We start from the raw sequence: 26729 nt of genomic DNA on the forward strand, positions 1-26729 counted from the left end.
CACTTTCTGACACCATTCACAAAAATAAACTCAAAATGGATGAAGGACCTGAATGTGAGACAGGAAACCATCAAAACCTTAGAGGAGAAAGCAGGAAAAGACCTCTCTGACCTCAGCCGTAGCAATCTCTTACTCGACACATCCCCAAAGGCAAGGGAATTAAAAGCAAAAGTGAATTACTGAGACCTTATGAAGATAAAAAGCTTCTGCACAGCAAAGGAAACAACCAACAAAACTAAATGGCAACCAACGGAATGGGAAAAGATACTTGCAAATGACATATCGGACAAAGGGCTAGTATCCAAAATCTATAAAGAGCTCACCAAACTCCACACCCGAAAAACAAATAACCCAGTGAAGAAATGGGCAGAAAACATGAATAGACACTTCTCTAAAGAAGACATCCGGATGGCCAACAGGCACATGAAAAGATGTTCAGCGTCGCTCCTTATCAGGGAAATACAAATCAAAACCACACTCAGGTATCACCTCACGCCAGTCAGAGTGGCCAAAATGAACAAATCAGGAGACTATAGATGCTGGAGAGGATGTGGAGAAACGGGAACCCTCTTGCACTGTTGGTGGGAATGCAAATTGGTGCAGCCGCTCTGGAAAGCAGTGTGGAGGTTCCTCAGAAAATTAAAAATAGACCTACCCTATGACCCAGCAATAGCACTGCTAGGAATTTATCCAAGGGATACAGGAGTACTGATGCATAGGGGCACTTGTACCCCAATGTTCATAGCAGCACTCTCAACAATAGCCAAAATATGGAAAGAGCCTACATGTCCATCAACTGATGAATGGATAAAGAAATTGTGGTTTATATACACAATGGAGTACTACGTGGCAATGAGAAAAAATGAAATATGGCCTTTTGTAGCAACGTGGATGGAACTGGAGAGTGTGATGCTAAGTGAAATAAGCCACACAGAGAAAGACAGATACCATATGGTTTCACTCTTATGTGGATCCTGAGAAACTGAACAAGAACCCATGGAGGAGGGGAAGGAAAAAAAAAAGAGGTTAGAGGGGGAGAGAGCCAAAGCATAAGAGACTGTTAAAAACTGAGAACAAACTGAGGGTTGATGGGGGGTGGGAGGGAGGAGAGGGTGGGTGATGGGTATTGAGGAGGGCACCTTTTGGGATGAGCACTGGGTGTTGTATGGAAACCAATTTGACAATAAATTTCATATATAAAAAAAAATAAAAATAAAAATATTTTCAAAAAATAAAAAATAAAAAATAAATGTCTGGTACAATTCCCCAGGGAAGCCATCTGGTCCTGGACTCTTATTTGTTGGGAGATTTTTGATAACTGATTCAATTTCTTAGCTGGTTATGGGTCTGTTCAAATTTTCTATTTCTTCCTGTTTGGGTTTTGGAAGCGTGTGGGTGCTTAGGAATTTGTCCATTTCTTCCAGGTTGTCCAGTTTGTTGGCATATAATTTTTCATAGTATTCCCTGATAATTGTTTGTATTTCTGAGGGATTGGTTGTAATGATTCCATTTTATATTTATGGTTTTATCTATTTGGGTCCTCTCCCTTTTCTTTTTGAGAAGGCTGGCTAGAGGTTTGTCAATTTTATTTTTTCAAAAAACCAACTCTTGGTTTCATTGATCTGCTCTACAGTTTTTTTAGATTCTATATTGTTTATTTCTGCTCTGATCTTTATTATTTCTCTTCTTCTTCTGGGTTTGGGGTGTTTTTGCTGTTCTGCTTCTATTCCCTTTAGGTGTGCTGTTAGATTTTGAATTTGGCATTTTTCTTGTTTCTGGAGATAGGCCTGTATCGCAATGTATTTTCCTCTTAGGACTGCCTTTGCTGCATCCCAAAGCGTTTGGATTGTATTTTCATTTTCATTTGTTTGCATATATTTTTAAATTTCTTCTCCAATTGCCTGGTTGACCCATTCATTCTTTAGTAGGGTGTGCTTTAACCTCCATGCTTTTGGAGGTTTTCCAGACTTTTTCCTGTGGTTGATTTCAAGCTTCATAGCATTGTGGTCTGAAAGTGTGTATGGTATGATCTCAATTCTTTTACTTATAAAGGGCTGTTTTGTGACCCAGTATGTGATCTATCTTAGAGAATGTTCCATGTGCACTCGAGAAGAAAGTATATTCTGTTGCTTTGGGATGCAGAGTTCTAAATATATCTGTCAAGTCCATCTGATCCAATGTATCATTCAGGACCCTTGTTTCTTTATTGATCTTGTGTCTAGATGATCTATTCATTGTTGTAAGTGGAGTATTAAAGTCCCCTGCAATTACCAAATTCTTATCAAGGTTGCTTATGTTTGTGATTAATCGTTTTATGTATTTGGGGGCTCTCGTATTCTACACACAGACATTTATAATTGTTAGCTCTTCCTGATGGATAGACCCTGTAATGATTATATAATGCCCTTCTTCATCCCTTGTTACAGCCTTTAATTTAAAGTCTAGTTTGTCTGATATAAGTATGGCTACTCCAGCTTTCTTTTGACTTCCAGTAGCATGATAGATAGTTCTCCCTCCCCTCACTTTCAATCTGAAGGTGTTCTCAGGTCTAAAATGAGTCTCTTGTAGACAGCAAATAGATGGGTCTTGTTTTTTTTATCCATTCTGATACCCTATGTCTTTTGGTTGGAGCATTTAGTCCATTTACATTCAGTGTTATTGAAAGATATGGGTTTAGAGTCATTGTGATGTCTGTAGGTTTCATGCTTGTAGTGATGTCTCTGGTACTTTGTGGTCCTTGCAACATTTCACTCACAGAGTCCCCTTTAGGATCTCTTGTAGGGATGGTTTAGTGGTGATGAATTCCTTCAGTTTTTGTTTGTTTGGGAAAACCTTTATCTCTCCTTCTATTCTGAATGACAGACTTGCTGGATAAAGGATTCTTGGCTACATGGTTTTTTTTGTTCATCACATTGAAAATTTCTTGCCATGCCTTTCTAGCCTGCCAACTTTCAGTAGATAGGTCTGCTACTACCCTTATGTGTCTACCTTTGTATGTTAGGGACTGTTTACCCCTAGCTACTTTCAGAATTCTCTCTTTATCTTTGTATTTCGCCAGTTTCACTATGATATGTTGTGCAGAAGATCAATGCAAGTTACATCTGAAGGGAATTTTCTGTGCCTCCTGGACTTCAGTGTTTGTTTCCTTCCCCAGATCAGGGAAGTTCTCAGCTATGATTTGTTCAAGTACACCTTCGGCCAGCCCCTTTCTCTCTCTCTTCTTCTTCTGGAATTCCTATGATAAGGTTATTGTTCTGCTTGATTGCATCGCTTAGTTCTCTAATTCTCCCCTCATACTCCTGGATTTTTTTATCTTTCTTTTTCTCAGCTTCCTCTTTTTCCATAATTTTATCTTCTAATTCACCTATTCTTGCCTCTGCCTCTTCAGTCTGTGCTATGGCCACCTCCATTTTATTTTGCACCTCATTTACAGCATTTTTTAGGTCCTCCTGTTTCTCAGTCCCTTGATCTCTGTAGTAATAGATTCTCTGCTGTCCTCTATACTTTTTTTCAAGCCCAGTGATTAATTTTATGCCTATTATTCTAAATTCTTGTTCCGTTATGTTACTTAGTTTTTGATCAATTCTCTAGCTGTTGCTACTTCCTGGAGTTTCTTTTGAGGAGAATTCTTCCGTTTCGTCATTTTGGATAGTCCCTGGAGTGGCCCAGCACTTACCCTGTGCTGTCCGGAGTAACTTGTGTTGGTGGGCGGGGCCACAGTCAGACCCAATGTCTGTCTCCAGCCCACCGCTGGGGCCACAGTCAGACTGGTGTGTACCTCCTCTTCCCCTCTCCCAGGGGCAGGACTCACTGTGGAGTGGTGTGGTCTCTGTCTGGGCTACTTGCACACTGCCAGGCTTGTGGTGCTGCTTTGATGGGATCTGGCGTTTTAGCTGGGGTGGATCTGCAAGGTGCACAGGGGTGGGAGGGGTAGGCTCAGCTCGCTTTGCCATTGGTGGTCCCCTGTGGGAGGGGCCCTGCAGCACTGGGAGGGAGACAGGCAGACCCATTGGAGGGATGGATTCACAGAAGCACAGCGTTGGGTGTTTTCCCGGTGCAAGCAAGTTCCCTGGCGGGAACTGGTTCCCTTTGGGATTTTGGCTGGGGGATGGGCGAGGGAGATGGCGCTGGTGAGCACCTTTGTTCCCCGCTGAGCTGAGCTCTGTCCTCTGTGGCTCAACAACTCTCCCTCCTGTTGTCCTCTTGCCCTCCCCGCTCTCCGAGCAGAGCTGTTGACTTTTAACATTCCAGATGTTAAGTCACACTGGCTGTCAGAACACACTCCGCCAGGCCCCTCCACTTTTGCAAGCCAGACTCCGGGATTCCACCTTGCCAGGCGGGCTGCCCCTCCACTGCCCTGGCTCCCTCCTACCAGTCCGTGTAGTGCGCACGGCCTCTCCACCCTTCCTACCCTCTTCCGTGGGCCTCTTGTCTACACTCGGCTCCAGAGAGTCCGTTCTGCTAGTCTTCCGGCGGTTTTCTCTGATCCAGTATTCTCAAATACTTTCTCAATGGCTCTCTTCTTTGTCAAGGGTTAGGATGGTTTCCACACCCCCCCCCCCACCCCCATCCAAGGAAACCTCTGTTTGAGAGAATGCAAGTTATGTGAATATTATCTACCTAGCATTCATGACAGAAAATGAAAAGTTATCATTTGGAAATTACAATTCTCACCGAGTGCCACATGCCAGGCTCCTGGAAATTGTTTCTATAGAGTTCCATTTGGTTCTCCAGTTCTGAGAATAGCAGTCTTTGTAGCTGTATTTCTTTCCTCCTTCCTTTAGGTGTAAAAATCCTTAAAGATTAAAAAACTTTAACAATTGTAATAGTTTGCATTATTATGCTTACTGTAGAAAGTTTTAAAATAGAATTATAAATAGCAAAATGAAAACCACCCATGAGTCTCCCTCTTCCCCATTCCAGAGATAAACATCATTCACATCATTAGTGAATATCCTTCTAATTTTTCCTATGTGTAGAACATAGGACAGTAGAACAATGTATTTTACATTACAGAATTGGGTCATCCTATATGCATGCTTTTGTAACTTGCCCTTATGTTCTGAGCACTGTGTGTGTGTGTGTGTGTGAGAGAGAGAGAGAGAGAGAGAGAGAGAGAGAGAGAAGGAGGGAGGGATAGATCAGGCTTCAAAATCAAGATTTCTGTGTATGCAGCAAAGCCCATCATAGAGACTTACCATAATTATTTAACAACAACCTTACATTAGACCTTATTACTTCTGGCATTTGTCTTATTTTCCCTTTTTCCACTATTTATCAGAAAACAAGATCAGTCACCAAGTTGGTGAGTTCACACAGATTACTCTTCCTGACTGATTTTGACACTGTATCCAAAATTAAAAAAAATTTTTTTTAATGTTTATATTGGAGAGAGAGAGAGAACAAGCAGAGGAGGGGCAGAGAGAGAAGGAGACACAGAATCCAAAGCAGGCTCCAGGCTCTCAGCTGTCAGCACAGAGCCCAATGTGGGGCTGGAACCCATGAACCACAAGACCATGACCTGAGCTGAAGTTGGACGCTTAACCAACTGAACCACCCAGGCACCCCCGCACTGATAATATTTTTAAAGCTCCCCTAGGAATTAAATTAGGACCACTGACTATCCCTTTGTCTATTATATATTTTGGTCATTTTATGATTTGGATATGGCTCCTCTGAAGGACAATATGAAAAAGGAAAAAACTTCTTAGAATTCATACTTATAAGTCGCTCTGGTAAGTTTTAACTGGTGGCTGAGACTAAGGTTTGCGTGCGTTGTTCTTTTTTATCCCTGCTGATTTCACTTTTTCCTTGCAGTCATTTCCTGCTTTTCTCATTAGCATAGCTAATTGATGGTTAGTTGTACAAGAAACATCAGTGGTCTATAATTTGAAGCATTGCTAATGAACCCTGACGCATGCATTCAACTCTGACTTAGAATCTCTGCATCTTTTTATAAACTCAAAGTGAAATTTCTCACTGGAAATATAAACAGGGCCTTCTTTAGCATTATCTTCTGATATTTATTGAACATTCAAATGTGGCAAGCCTCTCACAGACGCTATAGTAAACCTTAGGATTTAAAGAGATTGCTTTGGTTTAGTGACAGCTCCAAAGGGCAAAGGAAAGAAACAGTCATGAGGGCCATTTTAAGGGTGACAGAGTGTTAAAGACCTGGATTGTGGCAGTGCCTTGCCACCACATACATGTAATAAATGTCATCAAGGTCTACACTTGAGGTAGGTGACTTTTAGTTGATTAGACCACAATACAGCTATTTAAGAAGTCATTCTAGAAGTGGACTTGGCTCCACTCTATAAATATTTGTTGACCACCCACCAAATGCCAGGGACTGAGCAAGACTTCCAAGGGCAGCCTGGGATAGTGGCTGGAGACGGGGGGTCGGCCCCAAACCGAAGCAGGCAACGTGAAGTTCAGGACCCGGGAAGCAGGAGCTCGAGGAGGAGTACCCGAGAGAAATACACATGGAGTGTGGGACGTACTCACTGATGAATTCTCGGCAGAAACATGAATTCTTGCAATTTAATAGCATGTGTGGTCAGTGATTTTTTTTTTTTTTGCTTATAAATGGCATGAATACAAGTGAACTTTCATATAATAAAGCATAAGATCCAAGTTAATTATTTGAAACTATAAACCTTTCTGTAATGACACGGTGATCATTGAAACTCTTCTTTGTCCTCCTGGGTCCCTTAGAACTCACTTTCAGCGTGGGCTGCTTGTTGCCAGCTGTTTCTCTTGTCAGCACTGCAAAAGCCATGCCCTCTGTTCCATTACGGCCCCCTTCGAGGGTGACACTGAGCGCCCCGGAATCTGCCTTGGCGCTCACCCAAGGGAAAGCTGGCAGTGGGGGTGTAGCCTATCTCTCCATCCGAACCGTGACCTCTCCATGAGGGTCTGTTGCTAGGTAACAAACCACTCCGAAACGCAGAGAACAGTGGTCATGGACTTGCGTACAGTTCTGCAGTTTGGCCTTGGGCTTGGCAAAGGAGGTTCACTGCTGCTTCCGTCGACATCACCGGAACGGTACAAAGAAGGGCGTCCCTTACATGGCTGCCACTTGGTACTGTCTGGTAGCCAGGAGCTCAGCTGGGGCTCTCTATGGGGAAGCTTCAAGTCCTCCTCCATGCGGCTCACTTGGGTTTGTCACAGCACAGAAGCTAGGTTCCAAGAGGGAGCGGCCTAAGAAACAAAGACAGCAGCCACATGTCTCTGAAAGCCCGGCCTCAGAAGTTATGCCCTGTCACTATTGCCACATTCTGTGTCAAAGCCGATGTGGACCTTGCCTGCCAAAGCCTTGTAAAACTTTAGACGCCACCTCTAACCCTCTGCGATGCTCTTTCTGACTCTCAAAAAAACGCTTGTTCTTTTAAAAATAAGTTCCTATTTTTGTCTTGTGGATTCTCTTTGTTTTTATTATAAATTTTTTTTAATGTTTATTTTTGAGACAGAGGGAGACAGAGCATGAACGGGGGAGGGGCAGAGAGAGGGGGAGACACAGAATCGGAAGCAGGCTCCAGGCTCTGAGCCATCAGTCCAGAGCCCGATGCGGGGCTTGAACCCACGGACCGCGAGATCGTGACCTGAGCTGAAGTCGGACGCTTAACCGACTGAGCCACCCAGGCGCCCCATCTTTGTTTTTAAATATAACAGGTTTGATTATCTGGGGTCTGTGATCATTCTGGATTTTAGAAACACGAAGTTATTACCACGAGCCAATCCTACATTTACGAAAGAACCAGAGAAAGCCAAAATTCCACTTGTAAAATCATTTTATTGGTATAAATATACATATGAATAAAATACCTCAGCCTGTAATGTAAGTGAATATTTGTGAAATGTCTTAAAAAGAGTAGTGTTTTGATTTTTTTTACAGGTGTCAAAGTATTCTTAAAATCATACATTAAAAGCTAATATGCAGACAGAAATTATAGGCCTTCAAAAAACATGAATATTCATAAAACCTCATTCCGATCAACTATGTACATGAATCCGGGCACATGGTAAGATCAGCCGTGGGCCTCTTTCACCCTGTTCCTAACTGGGCTCCTGGATGGTATCGCGAAGGTCACCGACCAAACTTACGTGGACAGTTCCACATCAGGAAGGAAGAAGTTCCCCAGGGGAGAACGTAAAAACCACAGCCAAGATCTAATATATATAATTTATACAAATTATTTATTAGTGTGCTCTGTTAATATACTTACAATGTGCAATTTCATACATCAAGAATAAATTGCTCTCTCAAGTGCAGATCTGATACGGGTCCATGCAGCGGTACCCCACCGTCAGCCGATGGTGATACTCGTGTGAGGATGTGTCCAGGTGCTCGGATTACCTCCCCAAACTCCTCTCGTGGGGCACACTGTCGCTGCCTCCGAGAAATTCCAGTAGGGCCCACGGAATAATTGCTGGCTTTCACTAAAGGCATATGGAGGAATGCTTCGGAATCAAATGCCGAGGGTCGGGAGAAGACGAAACAAATGTACTTTGATTACCAAAAAACCCAAATGGGTCTGTTTCTGTTTTCAAAAGGCAAGTAAAGAAAAGAAGGGAAAGGAAAAGAGCACCGAGAGAAGAACTCAGGAGGAAGCGTTGCCCTTGACTGCTCTCTAACGGCCAACAAAGCCCTGCACTGAGACTTGTGCACCGGGGACCTTTACACAAAAATAAACTCTCTCTCCGCTTCTTCCCCAGAGTCGCTAGATTTGCCGCCTTGGTGGCCGTCTCTACTGGAGGACCACGGCTTCTGTTCTGGATACTCCTGGGCCTGCTGGCCCCAGCTTCTCCTTGAAACTGGAATGGAAAGGGGAAGATGTCATTACGGTTGGTAGGGTACAATCGACGGCCTGACCGATAGTGGGGGGAGATGCAGGGGCCCCGAGGGGCGGGAGGCACTTGCTCAGAAACGACTTACCAGCTACGTTTAGAGACTCGAGGCAGAAATGAGAAACAAACCAACAAAAACAGAAGCAAATCAAAATGAGAAAACACAAAAGCAGGCCATGAGAGGGCAAAGCTCTCACGGCCGTGGTTGAGAATCTGGGGGTGCTACGGACAGGGGAACTGATGGGGGGCCCTCCGACCCCTCACGCACAGCCGTCCCTCGTGCGGCCAAGGCAACAGGACAGACAGAGCCTGGCAGAGGCGCCGCTGGACAGATGTCCCACCTGATGCCTTCTGCCACCATCTAGACCTGGCTTTCTCTGCTCTGGGGCCACGACACAAGGAAGGACCCAGCAAACCTCAGTTCCTCGCGCTAGGAAGTGAACGGTTCAAAGCCTTGTGAGAACAAATGAATACTGCCTTGGGTGCTGTCAGTCCTCTTGGAACCAGCCTCCAGGTGACAGAACTGTCATCATGGGTGCCCGCTCTGATCCCATATAAACATGAAGGACCCCCCCCCCCCCCCCCCCCCGCGACTTTGCACAGCCCTGATGGGAGGGGTGGAGAATTACTGGGCTGGAGCCTTTGTTACGTGTCCCGTTGGGCATGCGTGCTTCAGGACTGATACACCTCACATCGCCCTGGCGGGGAGGTCTTGTAAAATGTGGAATTTGGATTTAAATGAGACCTCTCCCTGCAAAGTGCATGTTCTTGACAACTAGATCAGAGCTTCGCCGGTACCGTACCTCAGGGCAATTAAGGCTTATTACATATTACTCACCAAATCTTTTGTATAGATACCACTTAAGCCAAAAATACCAAGCCCCACACTTTGTGTGGCTTGAAAGCAGACAAAAGCTACCTCGTCACTCAGAAGTTCAAATGATCCAACTAGGAACACAGGCCTGGAAAGCGACAGGATCCGGCTGATGCTTCTAATGACCTTGACTTTGGCAATTATGCTAAAAACTCCTCTGGCCAGGAACTGGCTATTCAAATGCTTAATCCATTAAAGAGCGGTTCAGGAAGTAAAAGCTCCTGAAACCTGATAGTTAAAATGCAAACATAATAAAGTATTTCTCTTGCCAATCTGGTTGTGGGGCCCGATTCTGATCTCTAGACAATAAAAATTTAAATGTAGTTAATTACATTAAATGGAAACCATCCACCCTTCTCAAGAGGATAAACTTCTCAAATCTCATCGTAAAAATAAGTAATTTTTTAAAAGCCTGACCTCTTTTTGCCTAACGCCTTGGAGCAAATTCTCAGATGGAAGGGAAAAGCAGAAAATATTACAACTGATTTTATTTTTTCGCTTGAGTCGTGTAAAAAAATAATAAACGTCCTTTGAAAGTTGTCAACCAATCAGGTTTGGGGGCAAAGGTAAATAATTTTCTAAAAATGGCTTGTTCTTTAACACAAAATCCATTTGAGAGTAATCTACAAAGAACTCTCTAAGTTTTCAGCTTCTGCATGTGCTACAATCAGGAGGAAGGACAGCAGATTTCTCATCATCTCCAAGCCACTTTGCAATAATCTGACCTCAAAGTAGAGCACTGCTAGTGAAATCTTGCTAGGAAAATTTATTCATTCCCTTTTAAAACCGACATGAGCTGTTCCTGTGTATCAAGTGACTCAAAAACAAATTTCCGACGCTACAGGTTCAAAAGAAGAACCCAAAATGGTGATATACTGCTTATTTGACTTCAGAGCAACCACGTTGGCTCTAATTCTTAGATTCAAAAGCTTTCCATTCCGCCAGTATTTTCGCTTCCTCAAAATCTCAGCGCCTCATTCATGGTCTGTGAAATCAGAGGACTCTCTAAAAATGGACACATTCATGCCATCCAAAATGTTTATGTTGCAGGTAAAAACCAAAAGCACCCTGGATGGACCCAGGTCGCTGGAGCGCAGCTAACTGAAATTCAGAGAGATCTCACATAGCGGTCTTCCTGCAGAAAGCAGACCGTCCTTCAATCTGCATCGTTAACAAGTTAACAGACTGGTTTCTGGGTCGGTGACATACACCCAATACGAGTCACGAAGGCACAAATCGTAATGCGTCCAACATAGTCACTGAGAGGAATAATAATATGGCCTTTCTAGAGGCCCCACAAAGCAGTTCACTAAGGCACTGACGCCATTTAAAAATTCACTGATTAAACTCTTGTGGATGTGAGCGGGATCCCGAGACTAGTCCCAGGCTGGCATTTCCTTAGCGTTACAAGGAGGTGCGTGAGTGGACAGGAGACCGAGGCAGGTGAGATCAGGGACCTAAAATCATACCAGTGGCCAATGCACTCGCTCTCCCAGCCTCCCACCTTCTCATTAGTCCAGATCACTGGTAGGAACAACTTTGTAGGGGGAATGTTCTTTGTTAAGTTAGTTTTCCAGTCCTTAGGCAGCATCTATTTGACTGCATATAATTAGGATGCTAATTACAATTATATTGAAGTAGGTTTGGTCAAGCTCCCACTGACGAATAGTCCCAATAAGATTACGTCTGCTTGAAACTTAAAACTCTAGAAGTTATTCTAAAATATAAGATTCAGGGGGCGCCTGTGTGGCTCAGTTGGTTCAGCATCTGACTCTTGATTTCTGCTCAGGTCACGATCTCACAGTTTGTGGATGTGAGCCCCATGTCAGGCTCTGTGCTGACTGCACAGAGCCTGCTTGGGATTCTCTCTCTTCCTCTCTCCCTGCCCCTCCCCTGCTGGCACGCTCTTTCTCTCTCCAAACAAACAAACAAACAAACATTTACAAAATAAATAAGTGGAATATAAAATTCAGGCTTTTTACTAATTCAGATGAACCTTCTCCTGAGCAGCCTGACTTAATGCTTGACTTTATACAGGATAAAGAAAGTCAGGTTGCCTCACTACACGTCCTCAATGCAAGTATTCACACCGTTAACGTGCTGGGGCGTCTCTGTGTGTCTGTAGATGTGTTTGGTGCCATCCCACAAACCATTAAAATGATAAAAAAAAAAAAGTGCTTAGGTCAACAGGCTATTCAACATAAACACTGTGTGTATACTCACATCCCGTCTACGGTGGCAATGATTGGTGCAGGAAGGATTAAACGTGAAATCTGTCATTCTGGAAGATGATTTGACTTTGCATATATACATGTATCATATACACACAGACACACGTGCTAATTTTAAAGCTTCCGAAATGTGCACATGAATTCGGAATTAGAGATGCATTTGAAAATTTGAGCTCTTCTCCATTTTAAGTCCCACCAACATCCATCTTTCCCACGAGGAAAACATGAGGACCTTAAAGATAATATTCGGTAGCCAGCCCTGATGTTTTTATACTTTCTGGCAGGAGCCAAAACTGCTGACCAATGGTTAAATTTCTTTTGAAGAACTCATACCGGGGTAGCAGAATCCAGGTCTGGTGAAAAAAAGTAGGACACAGCACTGGCTGACAGACCGTAAGCCACAGCCAGATATTTTCCTGGTTATAGGTTGGATTATGGAAGAAGCAAGTGACATATAAAAGACATCTCAGAGTAAGATGGCCCGAACAAACAGGGTACATCATAATATATACAAAGCCAAACCAACCATTTTCTTCAAGAAAACAGGACATACTCTAATGAAAACATCACAGCTTACAATTAAATGCAAGACGGGAAAGGACACGAGATTCAGAAGTTACAGATATTTCCAGTAAAAGAAAGCAAGCATTTTACCTGTCCGGTCAATACTAAAATAGCCACACAATTAAAACAACAACCAGGATAAAAATATGCAGCATGCTTTGAGAACAACAGCTTCTGTTTGTCACACGGATACACGATTTAGGAAAATAAGAAAGCTGTTTTAGCTTACACGAAGCCGCTCCTGAAAGATTTAAAGGAAAGTACACAGCACGGGCTAACAGAATTGCTCTGCTAAATGCCGTTTGTTAACCGGGAACTATTCAGAAAGCAGACTGCTTTGGAATTCTCAAGGATGAAGACAGGCAGGTGGGGGAATCGGCACTAACAAAACAGTATTAAAATATGTGACATAAAATTACTTTAATTGAAGCTCCTGTAAAAACTACTTTTTTGGTTCCTGTTGCTATTTCCAGAAATCAGGGCAGAAAAGCAAACACAAGATGGTCCTGTTTAATTCCATCACACTGATACAGCCCATCGGAGGGAGAACTGTAAGTCCAAGAGGTCGTGGAAAAATCTGAGCCAGGCACAGAACTTCTTGCCTTCCTACGATCTGGCTTATTCCTGTGGCCAACCTTTCTGTCCTATCTCAAAGCCTTCCTGCAGGACTGGTGGGGTCCTGGGGCTGGTCTCCTTGTGTGTTACATGAAGTGCTTTTTCAGTGGCTTCTGGGAAGAAGGAACACTGTGCTCCATCAAGGTGCTTTGTTAGGTAACCAAGTGATAGAAGTCGACCGACACGATAGTTCATATGTAAATTTCCCAAATCTAGAAACATCTATGTGACCTTCTCAAAAGGGGCAATACAGAGATAGGGCTTCTGATTTAATACGCTCTACAAATAACCCGGCCTCTCTTCAGAAAACAAATGTCTTAGGTGTTCGTTTATGTGACTTTTCTGTCACTTGAAGATAACAGGTTTTTCTGAAAATGTCAGAGAAAATCTCTTAGGAGACTTATTGTAAGCACGTGTCTGTAAACGAGTCTACCACGCAGGAAATCCGGGTGCGTGTGTTCCAACCAAACATTATTTACAAAACCCACAGTGGGTCATCGTGTTCGTTTGTTTCTTACAGGGTCAAACATAGTATTCCTCGGTAGTGTCCGTGACATCACTGGTTTTTATTGATTTTAAATTTTTAATTGAAGTCTGGTTGCCATATAACATTACGTTTGTTTCAGGGAGTCCTTTAAAAAAGTGAAGGGCCAAGTCAGTTGTTTTTTCTCGGGCAGGCGCTACCCGGCCCAACCAGAATGTTCATCTGTGATCTATAGACTTCACTCTGTGCTGTGGGGCGTGTCCTTAACCCCACCAGCTCCACCCCGTTAGCTAGCAAGGTGGGAGGGGGGTGGGGCCAGATCGCCAGGCAGGTCGGAGTGCACAACTCATCCAATGGTACCAGCCAAGAAAGCTGGCCCCAAATGTTGCCCGAGGGAGACAGCAGATGCCTTCTGGCTGATGTTTTGGTTTATAAACCTCTGTCCGGGAAAGTCCTCAAAGACAACAGTTCCCACCGGACGCGCCGTAATGCAGCCGGTTGTGAAGCCGTAAGGTGGGTCTCGTAGGAGGTGTGTTATCCGTAACAAGGTGCGGAAGTTTCAGAATGCTTTATCCTTTTGCAAGAAAGAGAAGTTATTCCTATAATCGGGTCACTTCCATTAACTTGCTGTGTGGGGCGCTTTCTCAGAAGGTCGTGACGGGCACGGAGTCGCAGCTAGAATTCTGGGCCACATACTTCATCCTTGGGAGCCTAAATACACTCATGTGTCAACCCCCGACAGAGGTTTACCGGAAGAAAAGTGCCCTGTTTCAAGGGAAAAAGGACTTTAAAGCCATCTCACATATCAGAATATTCTACCTCTTTTTTTTTTTCCTTTTGTGATACTAAGACTTCCTTTCAAAGATTTTCAAGTCAGATTTATAAAGAAAGTTATTAACCAGCAAGATCAGAAGTGCGGAGTCACAGGAAAGACATTTCCTCTCTGAATCAGCGAGGCTTGCTCTAACATTTCCCACTGGAGTTCAAAGCCAATTTGAAATTAACAGTTTGAAATTGACAAAGCCTTTTTTGTCTCCTGGGACTGTCTTCACCTGAGCAGAACACGACAGAACTCACCACCGTGTCTCATGGAAGGCAGATGGCAAAAAGCAACGGCCGTAAAATAGAATCAACTGTCCTTAGAGGTTGAGACCCTTAACTGGTACTTTTCCTTTCTCACTGAAGGGTCATAAAAAGTCCAATGAAAGGTCGCGGGCATTTCACTGATCCTTTCCTAAAACAGCGTCAGGTAAGGTGTTAGGCCAATAACTTCTAAAGGCAGAAACTGTACTCTAAGAATTTCTTCCCCAATCCCAATTACAGTCGAACAGAAGAGTATAGCGAGACCGAGAGAACGGGAGGCATGACCCACATGTAAATCCACATGATCACGAAAACTGGAGAGGACAAATCACCCCGCTCCAGAGTAACTCGATCCTCCTCGGTCGAGTTTGAAAGTTTAGATTTTGAAGTCGATACTTTTTGCCCCAAAGGGAAGGACCATCCTGTTGCCATTTAGAAAACCAACATGGGTTGTAGGAATAATCCCCGAGCCAGTCCCGGGATAGAAGTTACTCGATTAAAGTTTGTTTTTGTTAGTGCCAATTCATAAGCTTTGGGTCAGTGAAGGGATGATAAGCGAAGGCTCTGACCATTTGTTGGCTGTGACTTCCTGTGCCCAACTGCCTTCACCTCCTCTTCTGCAATCGTGGAGTACAGTTTTGAAGATCTTTTCCCTCCACTGGAAGGCTTGCCAGTGTCATGATCTGAATGTCTTTTGTAATAATCTCCTCTTTGCACTACTGAGGAAAAGGGATTCATTTTACCCTTTACATTAGCAAAGACATCGATGTGTCGACATTAATATTAAAGACTGTTAAGAATTAAATATCCGAGAACCCGCCCCACTTAGGCTTTCGGGAACCCACAGCATTGGTCCCGCACACACCATCATCTACAGAATTCAACAGCCAACATTATGGAAATGTGGTGCAAAATGAGGTGAGCTCCGAGTCTGCCCCCAAAAAGGTGCTAACAAAAGGCCCCCGCGTTATCACTTGGATTCCAGGATGGATTAACGAAGATCACATTCACTATGGAATAATCCAGAAGAATCAGAGCCATTTACCTGTTTCAGAAATGAGTTGGGCACGCTAGTCCAAAGGGAGGCACAGAACAAGGAAATGAAGTAACCAGCATGAATAACGTACAAGAAAATAGGAAGGAGCGCATCAGGAACGTTTTCTAAAGAAAAAGACAGGGCTCACAAGTGGCTGCCATCCCCGGGCCGGCGCTGCCGATGAGCTAATAAACGGAAGTCAGAGTCTTAGCACCTTGGACATTTACAGGCTGTTCTCAGACGGCATGTATATTTCAACTCCATTTCAATACCAAGTGACACCACCAGGATGATCTCTGTGCTTAACTTATTGTGGATCCCAGGGGCAAGCTCTACAGTCCCCACCTAGAAAGGTGGGGGCACGAATCATCATCCATGGTGTTTGCTCTCAAGGGGGAACGAGGAAAGGAGTCACACATCTACCCCAGAGCTCGGAAATGTCTGAGGAGCAACTTAGTTTCTCAGGAAAGAACACGGGACTTTTCCAAAGCAGCTAAGGGTATGCCAGTGGCTTCCACTCTTCACCCTCCGTGGCACCCCTTCGTACTCAGGGGGCTGGTGGGTTACTCGAGCCCTTGTTTGTAATCAGATAGGCATCTAGAAAACATCGCTTTTCATAAACGTTAAGCAATCTTCAAAACCTCCTTGTAAGTAAAGACACAAAGCAGTTGCAGAAAGAAGGGGACATGAAGGCAGAGTGGGGGAGGGGCTGGCTCAAGTCGGTCTGACTCGGAGGTTCCTTTTTCGACACCAAGACTCGCGAAGGCTGTGGCTCTAACGCCAGACCCTCTATTTACTTATTCCGTGTAAAGTAACCGTAGGCGCTATCTTTCATGGCTTTGGCTACCCAGTTTGACATGAGTGGTTTATCAGCTTTGGTCAAATCCCTACCTCCTTTTATTTATAGCTAATAGGTGAGGGAAGCTTGGACCCACCAAGTGAATCTGCAGGATGGAGAGGAGAAAGCAGGCAGTGCTATTTTTTTGTTGCTAATCATTTATTTTTATTATTCTCCTAAGTCACAAAGATAGTAGTCAGAAGTACTCTCCATTAACTTCAACACAAGACTGCCATTAATAAAACAGGCCAGTGGAGGAAGATGTCAAAGCCAGAAAGGTCAAGGAATTCTAAAAGCATCAAACATCTAAAATAAAACAAAGGCAGCCTCAAACCATAATGAGGGCCATCTGGTCATGGGTAATGACTCGTGGGGCTCTGGAATTTCTTCATCAGTGGGGCTTAGAGATGGCAATTATACTTTATGGAGGGTAGAACCCAAAAGTCAACAGTGTTTTTAACAGAGCGTGGGAGGTGGGTGACAGAAATGCAGGGGTGCTGAGGCCACCCTCCACTCATAACTTTTGATCTGATTCTGGGAGATGGGCACCCACGTCCCAGGATTATCTTGCTCTGCTCCCAGCAGATTAAGAGGAGCAAAGCTGGCCCAATGATGCCCTGAAAGTGTCCAGGCAGGTGCCTGGGGAATAAGGCATGTCTGACTTCATGACTAAGCGAGTGTAATGAGCTATGAGTCTCCCCCCCCACCCCCACCCCCAGGCTGCGGGGGCCGCTTATGAAGCACAGTGATAGTAATTCACAACCAGGGGAAGAGTTCTGGGAAATAATGAGACCTAGAAGCCTGTAAGCGGCACCCAATGAGTCACAAAATATTTAAGGCACTCCGCACCTGCTGGGAGCCAGTTCAGGAGCGCCTAGTGATTACAAAGAAGGTAAACCTTGGGTTGGGATGTCTGCTACGCTTTCATTCTGTGTATACGGTCCTCTGTGAAGATCCAATGTCATCGATAAGGTTGAATCAAGCTTCTGAACTAGGAAACTGCTCTGGTCCCAAAAGTTTAGTCCAAGGAATGCTGATTTAAACTCTAGGATACTCGTCAAGACCAGGGTTAATTCCCTTCTCTTGAAAGGACTCTCCTTGGAGAAAGCTAACAGAAAACATTTCTTACCTTCCTGGGAAAGTGTCCTGGGACTGGGCTGGGGGCTAATCTGCCCATCTCTCTCCTTGTCCGAAGGAACTTTTTTCAGGACAGGTGGGAGAAGAGCAATTTTCGACGAGCCAGGGCTGGATGGGGAGTCCGGGATGTCCTCTAGGGAGACACAAACGCATGAGTCAAGCAGTTGCACAAGCTGGGTTCCTAAAACATAAGCCAGGTTAATCTTGAAATACGAACGGCCAATCACTTTTAAAAAGTATCCTAGAAGTTTTCTGGCCAAGACGGAGTGTCATGTCTCTGCAAGTAACAGCTATATACAGTAGGGAGAAAAATAACTGAAATTTATAAAAGGTTACAATCTCTAAAACTCACAGACAGATGTGAACTTATGTCGCTGATAAGGAATTTCAGTGAGCTGATATTTGAAAAGGACACTGCCAGTAAGTCAAAGTTCCTTTGCCTCAGACACAGAGGCTGTCTGATTTTCTTAAAATACGTGATATTTATAACCCACTGCCTTTACCTGTTGTCCAGTACAGTGGTCACGTCACACGTACACACGTGGACACGTAGGAACACGGGCACACGTACCTATATACACATACTGAGACCACTAAGAATAACTTGGAATCAATGGGTTTTTATTTTTTTTATTTAAAAAAATTTTTTTTTCTTAATGTTTTTATTTATTTTTGAGACAGAGAAAGAGCATGAGCAGGGAAGGGGCAGAGAGAGAGAGGGAGACACAGAATCGGAAGCAGGCTCCAGGCTCTGAGCCATCAGCACAGAGCCCGATGCGGGACCGAACTCACAGACCGTGAGATCATGACCTGAGCCGAAGTTGGACGCTCAACCGACTGAGCCACCCAGGCGCCCCTCAATGGGCTTTTAGAACCAGAAGGACTTTGGTGACCACTGTACAAATGAAGAGATTAAATGACCCGCTGAGGGAAAATGACAAAACTTCTAGGGTTAGAACTCTAGTCTCTTAATTCTAAAGGCTACTTACTTCACTCTCTCTGAAAGGATTTACTGAACTGCGCCCTTTTCTCCGCCCTATTGCCTGCAAGGTTATTTGAGCTTGGTGTGTGTAGGTGTGCGTGCACGCGCGTGTGCGTGTGTGTACAGAGGGTTCTCTTCAGCCTTCGCCTTCCAATTCAACTCCCCTCCCTGCGTCACTATACACACAGGCTGTCACCTAACACCGCGGAAGACCTCTCCCTGCTTGGGGCGGTCTCTCAGAGCCGAGGAAGGGAAAGGAGGTGGCGTATTTGAAAATGCCTGAATTCTCAAGCGCGACGAAAACAAGCGAGTGTGTTAACATAATTCTCGACAGACTAAGTGCTGAGAAATGAACGGACATATTTAACAAATAGAAAACACAAGCTCCTTGCAACAGAGTATTGGGAATCCGGCTGGTTTTGCATTTGGAATTGGCCGCTGGGGAGCTAAAGTACAAACGAGATCAGGTTTGTTTTAGAACTGTTTCCTTACCGCAGACGAGGGATACACTTTGCTGACGTTTTATTATTATTTTATGCCTTCCCTCTCCCCACTCTATCATGAAGGTATTTTGTGTTGCACCAAGAAATTTTTTGTTCCCTATCATAACTTTGGTCTGCAAAGAGGTTTGAGCAGAATTAGGCAGTCCTAAGTGATCTGCTTCAAGGGGCGGCTGCTGGGGGGTGACCGCAGGGTGTCTCTCCGTGGCTGCTCTTTGGAGACTGTGCACCGGGTTTCTTGAGGGACCAATGGGCTGTGAAGACCGGAGGGCATTAACCAGCTGGCCGCTTGGTGAATGAGAGGCATGTTTGAGGGAAAACGGGAAAGACCCACAAGCAGAATGAGTTTGGACGCCTGCGACCTTATCTTTTCTCATTCTACCCAATCCTCTGCGTGTTGGCGAAGGACTACGATGAGGCGTGCGTCTTACTTTCTAGCGTGCACGCCCGTGGGAGTGGTCACCCCTACAGCTGGGGGTCCTAGGGTCCGGCTGCCGCTCACCAGCCGTGCGGCATGCCAAACTTGAGTGTCCCTGGGCCTCACACTCCACATCTGTGGAACGGAGCTGTGGTGAGGACATTAGGAATTTATCCACATAAAGCACTTAGCACGCGGCCTGGCACAGAGTTAAGATTAGCAGAGATGGGGCGCCCGGGCGGCTCGGCCGGTGAAGCGGCTGACTCGTGATTTCAGCTCAGGTCACGATCTCACGGTTCGCGAGTTCGAGCCCTCCATCGGGCTCTGCGCTGACAGTGCGGAGCCTGCTTGGGATTCTCTCTCTCTCTCTCTCAAAATAAAAAATAAACATTTTTTACAAAAGCATTAGCCGTGATGATGATGGGCATAATCTGACTGTATATCTCTACCTTATTTGCCTAATCATTATGGGGGAAAAAAGTGAAGATGTGATACGGGGTTCAATATATTATCCATTCTATTTTTGCAAATGTTTAAAATTTTTTTTAAACAGACTGTTGGAGAAAAACAAAGAAAAAAAAAAACCGTACAGGGAAGAACTAATGCAGGAGAGAATAAGGCAGAGGCCCATCCATTTCTAAGATTTTTAAGCTTCTTCTATCCTTAGGTTTTCTAAACCGGGAGCCAGCAAGCTTTTTTCTATAAAGGCCAAACCTAAGTGTTTCAGGGTCTGCAGGCCAACGGCCTCTGTCACAACTACTCAACTGTGCCATCTTAGTGCAAAAGCTAATACAAACGGCACGGCTGTGTGCCGGTGACACTGTATTTACAAAAACAGGCCCCTGGTTTGCCAAGCCCTGTTCTCAACCCTCAATATTTCACAGAATCTGGGGCGAAAGGAGAGGAACTTACGCTTCCTTATTTGTGTAGACCCCAGAGACGGATCTCAGAAAGCTCAATCAAGCGACTGGGTCAACACAAGACTGTTTCCTCCCGTGGCCCTCCCACCTGCCACCCGTATGCAGGGACAGTCTCAGAAACTCTTCAGCCTTTGCCCCTTTCGAAGCCCCTCCCGCGGACCCCCTGCGCCCGCGTTCGCCAGTAACCCCGGGAACCACCTGTGAGTCCCGATCCAGCACCCTCCGGAGGCCAGCCGGGCATGGGGCCCATCGCTGCCCCGTAAGACCCTTACCAGGCCGTGAGGCGGCTCTTGGTTTCTGTGGGATGGTGGGGCGTGCCGCCAGGCTGGGTTTGGGGGCCTGCGGCAGGGGCTTCGGGCTGGCGGGCGTGTTGGATGAGCTCCGGGGCCTGGAACCCGCGTCCACTTTGGGCTCCGCTTTGGCGTTCTTTTCTGGTGTTCCCAGACCGAAGCGGTTCTCCGGAACACCCGGGTGCGGCTTAGGCACTAAAATAAAAACAGGTACAGAGAGCACGCTTTACGAGCAAAATCAGAGGCGGAAGAAACTGATCACTGGGAGCGAGGAGGGGTCCTGCTCTCGACTGCCACGCCCACTTCTGCTCATGTCTCCTCGCAGGTATTTCGGAACAGAACATGTTGTTCTACATGCTCTTCGAGTCCACTCACGCTGGCGGAAGACGACAACGTTTGCGGGAAAGCAGCGTACTTGGTGGTACCCTTCCCATCACTCCTGACCACCCCCCAGATGCAAGCCTAAGTTCAAGCGTGTCCACGTCCCTAGTAACGTCCAGAGGGGACGCGTGCTCAGTGCGCTAGATCTTTCTCAGGTCTGGCACGAGGAAGGTACAGGTAGGACCGCCTGTAGGTGCCTCGGTTCTGGACAAGCATCAGCAGGTAGGGGTCTGGCTGCAAGCCCTCAGTGACGAGGGCTGCGCGACATCCATCACCTCGCATTTAGCGAGAACCGTGACGATGTCACCTCATCTCGCACCCCTGCCCTGTTGCTGCCTGAAGCGTCTAGACCACAGGCGGAAACAAGCTGGTTAAATAACGAGCTACATTCCTGCTCTCACGGCATAAAGATTCTGGGGCTCAGCCCAGGAATCTCAAACAGCAAAGTGAGGTTTCTGACACGCAATTTGTAGGTTACTCTCCGTTTCCACCAGAGGTGCCGTATGATTTGGCTACACCTGCCAACGATATCGGTGCAGAAAGGAAAGAACACTCCCTCGTGTCAACCAAATGGGCCACCTTCCACCTACCGTGTATGGCTTCTTTCTAACGTCAGCCCTGTCCCGCCTCCCCCGCCCCTCCAACGCCCACAGCTGGGGAGTTGCTCTCAAAGAAATCTCCTCCCTTTGGGAAACTGGAAAAGGTGCGCTGTCCAGGCGCGTGGCTGCAGGGGTGGGGACATGCCCCGGGCTGACCTGCGGCAGGTGAGGAAATGTCTTTCGGTGCCAGCTGAGAACCGTGACGCAGAAACCTAGTCTCACGCCCCGTTTTTATTTTTCTCCTGCGAATGACGGGAGGCTCCTGGAACCGGAAGCTGAGCGCCTTTCCCGACGGGGTGACGGCAATCGCCGGACTTACCTGCCCCACCTGCATCCAACCGCTCTGTGCTGCCCAGGCCGGAAGAATCCTGAGACGCTGCATCATTCCCAAGCTTCTAGAAAAGTCAAGCACACGGCCCCCCAAAAGTGCATTTTTGTTTAAAATGTAAGAAAAAGAACAAAGCAGATAATAAACGACAACAAGTAGCGGCCCCTTTACCACTGTCACACCGACCGTGTCCGGCCTGTCGCCCTGAGGGCCTCCTCCTGGGACACGGTTCTGAGGAGTAAGTTGTTTTTCTGGGTTTGCAGTCAGGCCTCCGGGGTCCCAAGTGTGGCCAGTTCCCACGGGTGACAGGTGCGTGGGTTCCGGGGAAGCCAGTGGGCTTGCTGATGTCTCCTGTTTCCTGTGGGTTTTTTGTGGAACACCTACGTGTTCTCTGCAGCCCGATGCTCCCAGCAATGGGGCACGGACACTCTCTAAGGTGACAGGACCCTCTCCAAGCTGGGTTCCAACAATCAAGTGTTAAAAGCAGCGGAAACCTTTTCACTCTGACGTACAAAACAGGTGAAAAGGGGCCCAACACGGGCAGGGTCTTCCTTGTCACGGAGCCAGAACCACAGGGACACAGACCGACGGTTCAGGAGGCAGCGGAGGGACAGGCCGGAATTAATTTAAAAAAACCCAAGAACTTCAGGCAAAGGGGTTTGTGACGGCAAAGGTGGGGAAGGTTGTCTCAGCCGGAGCTGTGACTTGTGAGGCTGGGAATCAGCCTCGTGTGGTACAGAAAGTCCCCCTGAGACCGAGGCATTTAGACACAAAAAGTCCCATGTAAAGAAAAGTCTAGTGTTTGCTACCAAGAATCCTACTGACAACGATAATCTGCATCTCCTGTCTAAAAACACAAATAAGGTGGGCGGGTGGAAGGGGGGAGGGCGGGGTAAGGGGCTGAGGATTCTCAGGGCGGCCTGACCTTGGCCTGCCCCTTCCTGCTCCACTCACGTGACCGACAAGCCTGGAGAGCAGGTGTCTGCCGGAAGTTCCTTGCTTTCCGGTATTTCTGATCACATGGGAGGGATTATTTGACACACGGGTGAGACCTGACTCACTGACCGCTTGGCCGCAGCCATACACTCGCCAGGAGCGTGGCTCCCAGGGAGGCAACTGGTGCCGAGCACTTTCTCAGCAAGACCACGGATGTTCCCCTAGCGGAGGCTGGTGTCGGAGAAGCAGCGTGCACACAAGTCCCATGGCTAGAACGGGCACACGGTTTGGCACCTCTACGCAAAAGTGATCCTGAGCACAGGAAGCCCCGTGCCAGGGCTGCAGGAGAGCCCTGGACGCGTCTGCAAGGTGAAGACTAGCCGAGAAGTCCCCTGCCTGGATGAGCAAGGGCGCCCGAGCCTTTGAACGGAGAGGTCAGGAGGCGGGGCTTAACCAGTCCCAAAAGCCTAGCGCCTCTCCTCGCATCTTATAGCCTCTGGAAGGCATGTCTGTCTGGGCTCAAAAATAAGAAGGTGGGCTATTTAAAGTGGCCAGGACGGAGGACACATTGAAGGAGACACCGCCTCTCAGGCCATGAGTGCCCAGCGCCCTGCGTACCTGCAGTTAAAATATAATTCTAGGGGGTGTGCCAGGGTGGCTCAGTCGGTTAAGTGTCCCATTTCGGCTCGGGTCACGATCTCGTGGTTCGTGAGTTCGAACCCGTGTCGGGCTCTGTGCTGACAGCTCGGTGCCTGGAGCCTGCTTCGGATTCTGTGTCTCCTTCTCTCTCTGCCCCTCCCCTGCTCATGCTCTTTCTGTCTCTCTTCTCTCTCTCTCTCAAAAGTAAACATTAAAAAAATGAAAAAGATAAAATATAATCCTAGGGGTGGCTCTTACTGTTTCCTTCCCGGCGTTCCCAGCTAGTCAACACATGTCAAAAATTACTGCATGGAACAAGGAGGAAATACAGAGCAGACAGATGACCAGGCGGCCCCAGGAGAAAGCGCGTGGCCTCTAAGCAGACACCACTTGGTACTCTGCTTTGCTAATGAATGAGAAGTGCGCTGTCCTCATTTTCATGTTCTTTTTCTTTAAATACGTGCATTCAATGTGAACAGTGTCAAGAAACTTATTCAAGAGAAGAGTGAGGACACTGTACTTTTTTTCTTTTTTATCAACTGTCTATTGACCACTGGTGTTTATACTGCTGACTTCCTCAAGCATACAGTCATGGAATTTTAGGGGAGAATCTTCTTACACTAATTTTTGAAACACTTTTTTATTATTATTCTGATAGAACACCCCTGACTGGTTTGAACTGTAAGTAGAGCCATACCTCATCTTATTGCACTTTGCAGATACTGTTCCGGTTTTTACAGATTTAAGGTTTGCGGTATCACCGCACGGTACAAGGCTATCGGCACCGCTGTGCCAACAGCACTTGCTCACTTCGTGTCCCTGTGCCGCATTTTTTTTTTTTTACGATATGTCAAACTCTTCCGTTATTGTTATATTTGCCATGGCGACGTGTGCTCAGTGATACCGCTCTTGTAACTGTCTGCGGTGCCATGAGCTGCGTCCACGTAAGGCAGTGAACTGATAAATGTACGTGTTCTGACTGTTCCACCAACTGGCCGTCCCCCCGTCTCTCCCCCGTTCCTCAGGTCTCCTTAGTCCCCGAGACACAACGATATTGAAATCAGGCCACTCGATAGTCCTACGACAGCCTCTAAGTGTTCAAGGGGAGGAAGAGTGGGGCATCTCACTTTAAATCGAAAGCTAGACGTGATTAAGCTCAGCGAGAAAGGCATGTTGAGAGCCAGGGCAGGCCAAAAGCTAGGCCTCTTGTGCCAAGCAGCTGCCAAGCTGTGAATGCAAAGAAGTGAAAAATGTAACCCCAGGGGTGCCTGGGAGCTCAGGGAGTTAAGCGTCTGATACTTGGTTTCGGCTCAGGTCATGATCTCAATGGTTGGTGGGTTCGAGCCCTGCATTGGGTTCGGTGCTAACAGCAGAGAGTCTGCTTGGGATTCTCTCTCTGCCCCTTCCCCTGCTTTCTCAAAATAAATAAGTAAACTTGAAAAAAAATGTTAACTCCAATGAACACACGAATGATAAGCCAAACAGCCTTATTGCTGATAAGGAGGGGGTTTGAGTGGTCAGCATAGAAGATCAAACCAGCCCCAACATTCCCTTAAGCCAAAGCCTCATCCAAGGCAAGCCCCTGACTCTTTTCAGTTCTATAAAGGCTGAGAGGGATGAGGCAGCTGCAGAAGCAAAGTCTGAAGCCAATCACGGTCGGATCATGAGGTCGAAGGAGCCGTCTCCACAACAGAAAAGTGCAGAATGAAGCAGCACGTGCCGAAGTGGGAGCTGCAGCGAGTTCTCCAGAAGATCCAGCTAAGAGAGTTAGTGAAGGCGGTTACACCAGAAAACAGATGATTGGTGTAGACCAACAGCCTTCTTCTGGAAGATGCTGCCATGTGGGACTTCTGTGGCCAGAGAGGAGACGTCCATGTCCGGCTTCAAAGCTTCAAAGGACAGGCTGACTCTTGTCAGGGGCCAGTGCGGCTGCTGACTTGAAGTTGACGCCAATGTTACCATTCCAAAAATCCTAAGGCCGTAAGATTGAGGCTGGCCCTACTCTGCCTGTGCTCTAGAAATGAACAACAGAGACGGGATGACGGTGCATCTGTTTACGACGTGGTTTCCTGAACACTTTAGGTCCCCTGTTGAGACCTTCTGCTCAGGAAAAAAAGATTGCTTTCCAAACGGCACTGCTCATTGACAATGAGCCTGGTCACCCAAGAGCCCCGGTGGAGACGCTGTTTTCATGCCTGCCGACACAACACCCATTCTCTGTAGCCCACGGATCAAGGCGTGATTTCAACTTTCACGCCTGATTCACGGGAAGAGGTCGAAACATCAACGCGAATGGGACTCTGGAAGCAGTGGATTCCAACCCTCAGGGACGACTCTGAGGGCCCATCATGACCCCAGCGGGGGAGGTCAGTGCGGGTGTGGTGGAAAGAGCTAGAGAGCTGTGGAGTTAGAGGTGGCGCCTGAAGACGGGACTGAACGGCTGCCGTCTCGTGATCAAACAGACACAGGTGTTGCTCCTGATGGAGGAGCAAAGGAAGTGGTTTGCTGAGCTGGAATCTACTCCCAGTGAACGTGCGGTCAGGACTGTTCAAGTGACAACAAAGGGTTTAGAATAGGACATCGACTGGGTCGCTAAAGCAGCGGCCGGGTTCGAGAGGGCTGACTTCAATTTGAAAGCAGTTGTACTGCGGGTAAGACGCTATCAAACAGCATCGCCTGCTACAGACGGATCATTTGTGAAAGGGAGAGTCCATCGATGTGGCAAACCTGACTGTTGTCCTATTTTAAGAAATCGCCACCCTGATCCGCCAGCAGCCCTCAGCCTGGAGGCAAGACCCCGCACCAGTGAGCTCGGATGACGGTCGGCATGTTTTATCAATAGACTATTTTAAAATGAAGACGTGTCCGTTGTGATTTTAGACATAACTCTAGTACACGCCGCATAGCCTACAGTATCGCGTAAACATAACCTTCTATGTACTGGGAAACCCAAAACCTCACTTGACTCGCTTTACTGCGATATTCGCTTCATCGTGTCGGTCCGGAACCGAACCCTCGATATCT

The 26729-nt window shown here is 46.5% G+C and overlaps 2 protein-coding genes across 3 annotated transcripts in view; one reads left to right on the forward strand and one right to left on the reverse strand.

The window, feature by feature from the left end:
* Nucleotides 1-22994, forward strand: part of SLC17A1 (solute carrier family 17 member 1) — a 212720-nt gene extending 189726 nt beyond the window's left edge. The window contains exon 13 of the mRNA XM_047858095.1: nt 21148-22994. The gene's annotated coding sequence lies outside the window, so the exon portion shown is untranslated. The remainder of the gene's footprint in view (nt 1-21147) is intronic.
* Nucleotides 8179-26729, reverse strand: part of CARMIL1 (capping protein regulator and myosin 1 linker 1) — a 310903-nt gene continuing 292352 nt past the window's right edge. The window contains exons 34-37 of one of the 2 annotated variants that reach the window (XM_047858089.1): nt 22122-22194; nt 20805-21017; nt 17705-17845; nt 8179-8817 (exon numbers count right to left, since the gene is read on the reverse strand). In XM_047858089.1, coding sequence (XP_047714045.1) covers nt 8681-8817; nt 17705-17845; nt 20805-21017; nt 22122-22194 — 564 coding nt within the window. In that variant the 3' untranslated portion in view covers nt 8179-8680. Of the gene's footprint in view, nt 8818-17704; nt 17846-20804; nt 21018-22121; nt 22198-26729 lie in introns of both variants that reach the window. The other variant, XM_047858088.1, reaches the window with a different exon arrangement.

This window comes from Prionailurus viverrinus, chromosome B2 (genome assembly GCF_022837055.1).
Source record: "Prionailurus viverrinus isolate Anna chromosome B2, UM_Priviv_1.0, whole genome shotgun sequence".
NCBI lineage: Eukaryota > Metazoa > Chordata > Mammalia > Carnivora > Felidae > Prionailurus > Prionailurus viverrinus.